Source organism: Haliotis rufescens, unplaced genomic scaffold (assembly GCF_023055435.1).
Source record: "Haliotis rufescens isolate VD_foot unplaced genomic scaffold, xgHalRufe1.0.p SCAF_5, whole genome shotgun sequence".
Classification (NCBI taxonomy): Eukaryota; Metazoa; Mollusca; class Gastropoda; order Lepetellida; family Haliotidae; genus Haliotis; species Haliotis rufescens.
This window is the reverse complement of record NW_025964223.1, coordinates 58,495,742-58,500,552: the sequence shown is the minus strand read 5'-3', so window position 1 is coordinate 58,500,552 and position 4,811 is coordinate 58,495,742. Positions and strand designations below refer to the sequence as shown.

The 4,811-nt window shown below is 46.2% G+C and overlaps 1 protein-coding gene across 3 annotated transcripts; it reads right to left on the bottom strand.

Moving 5' to 3' along the window:
* LOC124140305 (soma ferritin) lies at window positions 1–4,047 on the bottom strand. Of its 3 annotated transcripts, XM_046507813.2 has the most exons (4): window positions 3,822–4,044; window positions 2,320–2,466; window positions 966–1,091; window positions 1–413 (listed from the first exon to the last, which is right to left on the bottom strand). In XM_046507813.2, the coding sequence occupies exons 1-4, from the start codon at window positions 3,924–3,926 to the stop codon at window positions 276–278; spliced, it is 516 nt and encodes a 171-aa protein (XP_046363769.1). In that variant the 5' UTR covers window positions 3,927–4,044; the 3' UTR covers window positions 1–275. The 3 variants fall into 3 exon arrangements, with proteins under 3 accessions (XP_046363769.1, XP_046363771.1, XP_046363770.1); XM_046507815.2 differs by lacking the exons at window positions 1–413; window positions 966–1,091 and adding an exon at window positions 1,903–2,063 and having other exon boundaries at window positions 2,235–2,466; window positions 3,822–4,047; XM_046507814.2 differs by lacking the exons at window positions 1–413; window positions 966–1,091 and adding an exon at window positions 1,903–2,079 and having other exon boundaries at window positions 2,251–2,466; window positions 3,822–4,047.
* Between the last annotated feature and the right edge of the window lie 764 nt (window positions 4,048–4,811).

The following is a 4,811-nucleotide window of genomic DNA, read 5'->3' as shown; positions in this document are numbered from 1 at the left end:
TGCATGCTTGGATTTATTGCAGATGTTGTTTTACAGGAGTTTATAACAGGGAAAATTAACAAAATTCAACAGACAAAATGTATAAAAAGATAAGACACGTATAAAAATTAAATGTTTCATCTCATTTTGGAATTCACGTCACGCGTCACGTGAAGCAGGCTGCCAGTTACAAGAAGCGGGGCTTTAGTTCTTACAAGAAAGTATAGGACAGAAGCAGTAGGCGTTGTCGGGCGTTGTCATCGGTTACCATGGTGACCGGAAGGCCGCGGACCAATTTAACTGAGAGTCTCGTGGTCGAACTGGTACTCTCCGAGACCTGGTCCAACGCGCTTCAGGTTGGTCACGTGGTCGGAGAGCTTCTTGATCATCTCGACCTCCTCTTCCAGGAACTCATCCTCCAGGAAGTCCATCATCTGCAGTAGCAAGACAGCAGAGACTCAGTTGATGTGTGACATGGGAAGATATGCAGTACAGCGACCACTACATACATGCCTATTTGACCTGACCCTTCCCCGCCTTCCCCTCTACCCTTACGGTATTTGACCTGACCCTTCACCGCCTTCCACTCTACCCTTACGGTATTTGACCTGACCCTTCACCGCCTTCCACTCTACCCTTACGGTATTTGACCTGACTCTTCATCGCCTTCCTCTCTACCCTCACGGTATTTGACCTGACCCTTCACCGCCTTCCCCTCTACCCTTACGGTATTTGACCTGACTCTTCATCGCCTTCCTCTCTACCCTCACGGTATTTGACCTGACTCTTCACCGCCTCCCCCTCTACCCTTACGGTATTTGACATGACCCTTCACCGCCTTCCTCTCTACCCTCACGGTATTTGACCTGACTCTTCACCGCCTCACCCTCTACCCTCACGGTATTTGACCTGACCCTTCACCGACTTCCCCACTACCATTGATACCATGACCCTCCCCACCCCCAGCAGTGTGTGACCTGACGCACCTGTGGGTCAGTGTTGCAGTCCGCCACCTTGTGCAGGTCCAGGAACTCCTGGTTGACGCTCTTCTCCAGGGCCAGGGCAGACTGCATCACGTCCAGGCCTGTCCCCCATTCGTCCTGGGGCGGCTTCTGCAACAACACGTTTACATGTACCCGACTACATCAACATTACACACACAGCAAAACGACTCAATCTGATTGGATTTATGCCAAGTCTGTTAATACAGCGATGATAGTTTTAATAATCTGTAACATCTGTAATAATCAGATGGAGATTCCCTAAACCTACATCACTAGATGTGTTATGATATTGTTCTTCTGATGTTTACTAGGTTCTCTAAAATGAGTAAATGCGTCCAACCCGTGAAGATCCGGGTTAGCATTGGTCTTCAGCAACCCATGCTTGCCGTAATAGGTGACTAACGGGATCGTGTGGTCAGGCTCGCTGACTTGATTGATGCATATCATCGTATCCTAGTTGCGTAGATCGATGCTCATGATATCAATCACTGTATTGTCTGGTCCAGACACGATTATTTACAGACCACCGTCACATAGCTGGAATATTGCTATGTGCGGCGTTAAGCAACAAACAAATACACATCTGTGCAGCTAAGAAGCAAGCAAACAAACAAACAAATGTGACCACTTTCTTAATAATGTTGACCCTGCTCCGACAGTAACGACATTGTAAGAGAATGGTGGGAGTGCGACATGTACGCTATCGTATGTTTTGATGACCTGCGTCGCTCTGTTGCTCTTGTCTGTAAATCTAGGACACAAGTCATCATTCACTGCATCCGTCGCGGCGACAGCGTCAGGTTTCAGTGATTTCATGTTTTTTCTGCAGCTCTATGGCAATCCATTGTTATCTGGGTGACCTGTAGCCCCGCCCTTAAATGTGATGTAGTATAGCCCCGCCCCTTATCAAATGTAAAATTTTGTAGCCTCGCCTTTATGTATACTGGATAATCTGTAGCCCCGTCTTCATGTTAACTGCGAAGTTCTGCAGCCCCGTCAAAAACTTACTGCTGACTTTCTGCAACCCCGTCCCTAAGTTACTGCTGACTTTCTGCAGCCCCGTCCCTAAGCTAACTTTGAAGTTCTGCAGCCCTGCCTCTGGACCATATATGGAGACCCACCCCATGTTAAACGTGACGTTCTGCAGTCCCGCCTCTGGACCATATATGGAGACCCACCCCATGTTAAACGTGACGTTCTGCAGTCCCGCCTCTGGACCATATATGGAGACCCACCCCATGTTAAACGTGACGTTCTGCAGCCCTGCCTCTGGACGATATATGGGGACCCACCCCATGTTAAATGTGACGTTCTGTAGCCACATCTCAGTGATTACCTTGATGTCCTGCAGCACGATGCGCCCACCTCTCTGGTTCTGGTACTTCATCATTTTCTCGGCGAACTCGCGCTTCTTGCAAGAGGCATCCTTGAGAAACTCAAAGAATCCTTTCAGGGCCACGTCATCCCGGTCAAAATACCAGGCCTGGAAACAACAAGAGTGAGTGATTATTGTTTTATGCCGCGCAATATTCCAACAATATCACGGCGGGGGACGCGAGAAATTGACTTCACATATTGTAGCCATGTCGGGAATAGAACCTTGGTCTTCAGCGTGACGAGCGAACGCTTTAACCACTCGACCGTCCCGGAAACAACAAGAGAATCAGCTGAGTCGGAGCAGAGGAAGCACACAATTATTAGAAAAATAAATAAATAAAATATTCTATCAAGTTATTCTTTGCTTTTATAGACTCATCAGACAACTCTACAAGATATTGTGAACATAACAGTCCTTATTTTCTCAATTCATCGTCTTCATCTGCATAGTGTATTATGATCACGCGCCACGTGCAATATGTAGACAGCTGTTCATGTGCAGACACTACATCTGAAGCTGGTGGTTCTAGGGTTACGTAACGTCCAATCAGCGTAACAATAAACCAATATTGTCACGCATATACTATTACTCCGTGAGAGAGGTTGTCTGTCTGAATAATAGCAACGCTACATTGGCTATCGGGTTACACAAGATTTTATCTCAACAAAATGTCAAGGACGTATTGTGGGTCAGCGCGCACCAGACCAGGACAAGTGCACTATGGCTGGGGGGAGCGTGGTTGAGTGGGGTGGGGTGGGGTGGGGTGGGGTGGTTGAGTGTGTTTGTGTGTGTTCGTTGTGTGTGTGTGGTGGTGGGGGTAATGGAGGTGGTGAGGGAGATTGTGTGTGGAAAATGTGGAAGTGGGAGAATTGTAAAGCTGTGACACTCGCTATGGATTAAGAGATAGAGATCTAAGGGTGACACTCGCCATGGATTGGTAGATAGAGATATAGATGTGACACTCAACATGGATTGGTAGATAGAGATATAGATGTGACACTCAACATGGATTGGTAGATAGAGATATAGATGTGACACTCACAATGGATTGGTAGATATAGATATAGATGTGACACTCACAATGGATTGGTAGATAGAGATATAGATGTGACACTCGCCATGGATTGGTAGATAGAGATATAGATGTGACACTCACAATGGGACAGTAGATAGAGATATAGATGTGACACTCACCATAGATTGGTAGATAGAGATATAGATGTGACACTCACAATGGGACAGTAGATAGAGATATAGATGTGACACTCACCATGGATTGGTAGATAGAGATATAGATGTGACACTCACAATGGGACAGTAGATAGAGATATAGATGTAACACTCAACATGGGACAGTAGATAGAGATATAGGTGTGACACTCGCCACGGATTGGTACATAGAAATATAGATGTGACACTCAACATGGATTGGTAGATAGAGATCTAAGTGTGACACTCACCATGGAATGGTAGACATAGCTACAGTTCAGCAGGACGTTAATCTGTTTGTTGACGCCCGCCTCGCTGTTGACGTGGTAGTTCTGACGTGCTTGACTTTCTGGCATGGTGGCAGATAAGTTCTCGTATGGAATGTGGAATTGTAGATGAAAGTTTGACGCTCCTGTCTTCTTGCCCGTACGCACACTGACGCAGCTAAGCAAAGAGTAGACTGGGGCCACTCTTGTCACCTGCAGCTTATATACGGCTCGTGGAGCTATCTATGGTCACGTGATGTTCCCCAGTCACATGGTGACAAGTTGATGACGTCAACCAATTATTGCAGCAAATCAAGGTGCACACTGCACACTGCACACTGCACAGAATATAATGATGTCATGTCATCTTGACATTGACACCCTGGTATGAGGGCCGAGGGACACAAGACCTGTTAGCTTGGCCTGAATCAGGAACTCACGTTTAATTATTATTCATTTTTTACCACTTTGTATTTGGTTTAGAAAAGGCCTTTAAGATGGAAACTGTCCTTACCTTTTCCCCGACATACATTCTGTACACGCACCTTCAACAAATGATAAGCTAACTAGTTAATATACGGTTGAAACCCACCATTCTTTTTCTTTGAGGCGTGTGTGTGCGTGCGTATGTACGTCTGCTCGCGCGTGTGTGTGCGCGTGCGAGTGTGTGTATGTCTGTCCCTGTGTGTGTTGAGATGAGGTCAGCGGAGAGGAGGGTGGAGAGTGGAGGGGGTGAACCGCTGTTTTTGTTTTGCGATATAATTTTCCAAACACACCGAACGTCTATTCAGTATTCACCACCTATGTCCTTATGGCGTGACTGAATTATCTAAGGTTTAATGTGCATGCATCTGTACTTATGTCAGACTGATAGTCTAGACATGTTCATGCAAACAGTTTATCTGCAAGCTTAATCTGGGACACGTCTGTAAAGGTGGAATATCATGCTGCTTTAATTTGTGGTGTTGTTCGTTT

Bases quoted from the DNA above. Each gene is read 5' to 3' on its own strand.
- LOC124140305 (XM_046507813.2), bottom strand. From the start codon at position 3,926: ATGCCAGAAAGTCAAGCACGTCAGAACTACCACGTCAACAGCGAGGCG. The intron at 2,467-3,821 runs GTGAGTGTCACA...TGTTGTTTCCAG, and splicing joins GCTATGTCTACCATTCCATG to GCCTGGTATTTTGACCGGGA. The intron at 1,092-2,319 runs GTAATCACTGAG...GTGTTGTTGCAG, and splicing joins TCGTGCTGCAGGACATCAAG to AAGCCGCCCCAGGACGAATG.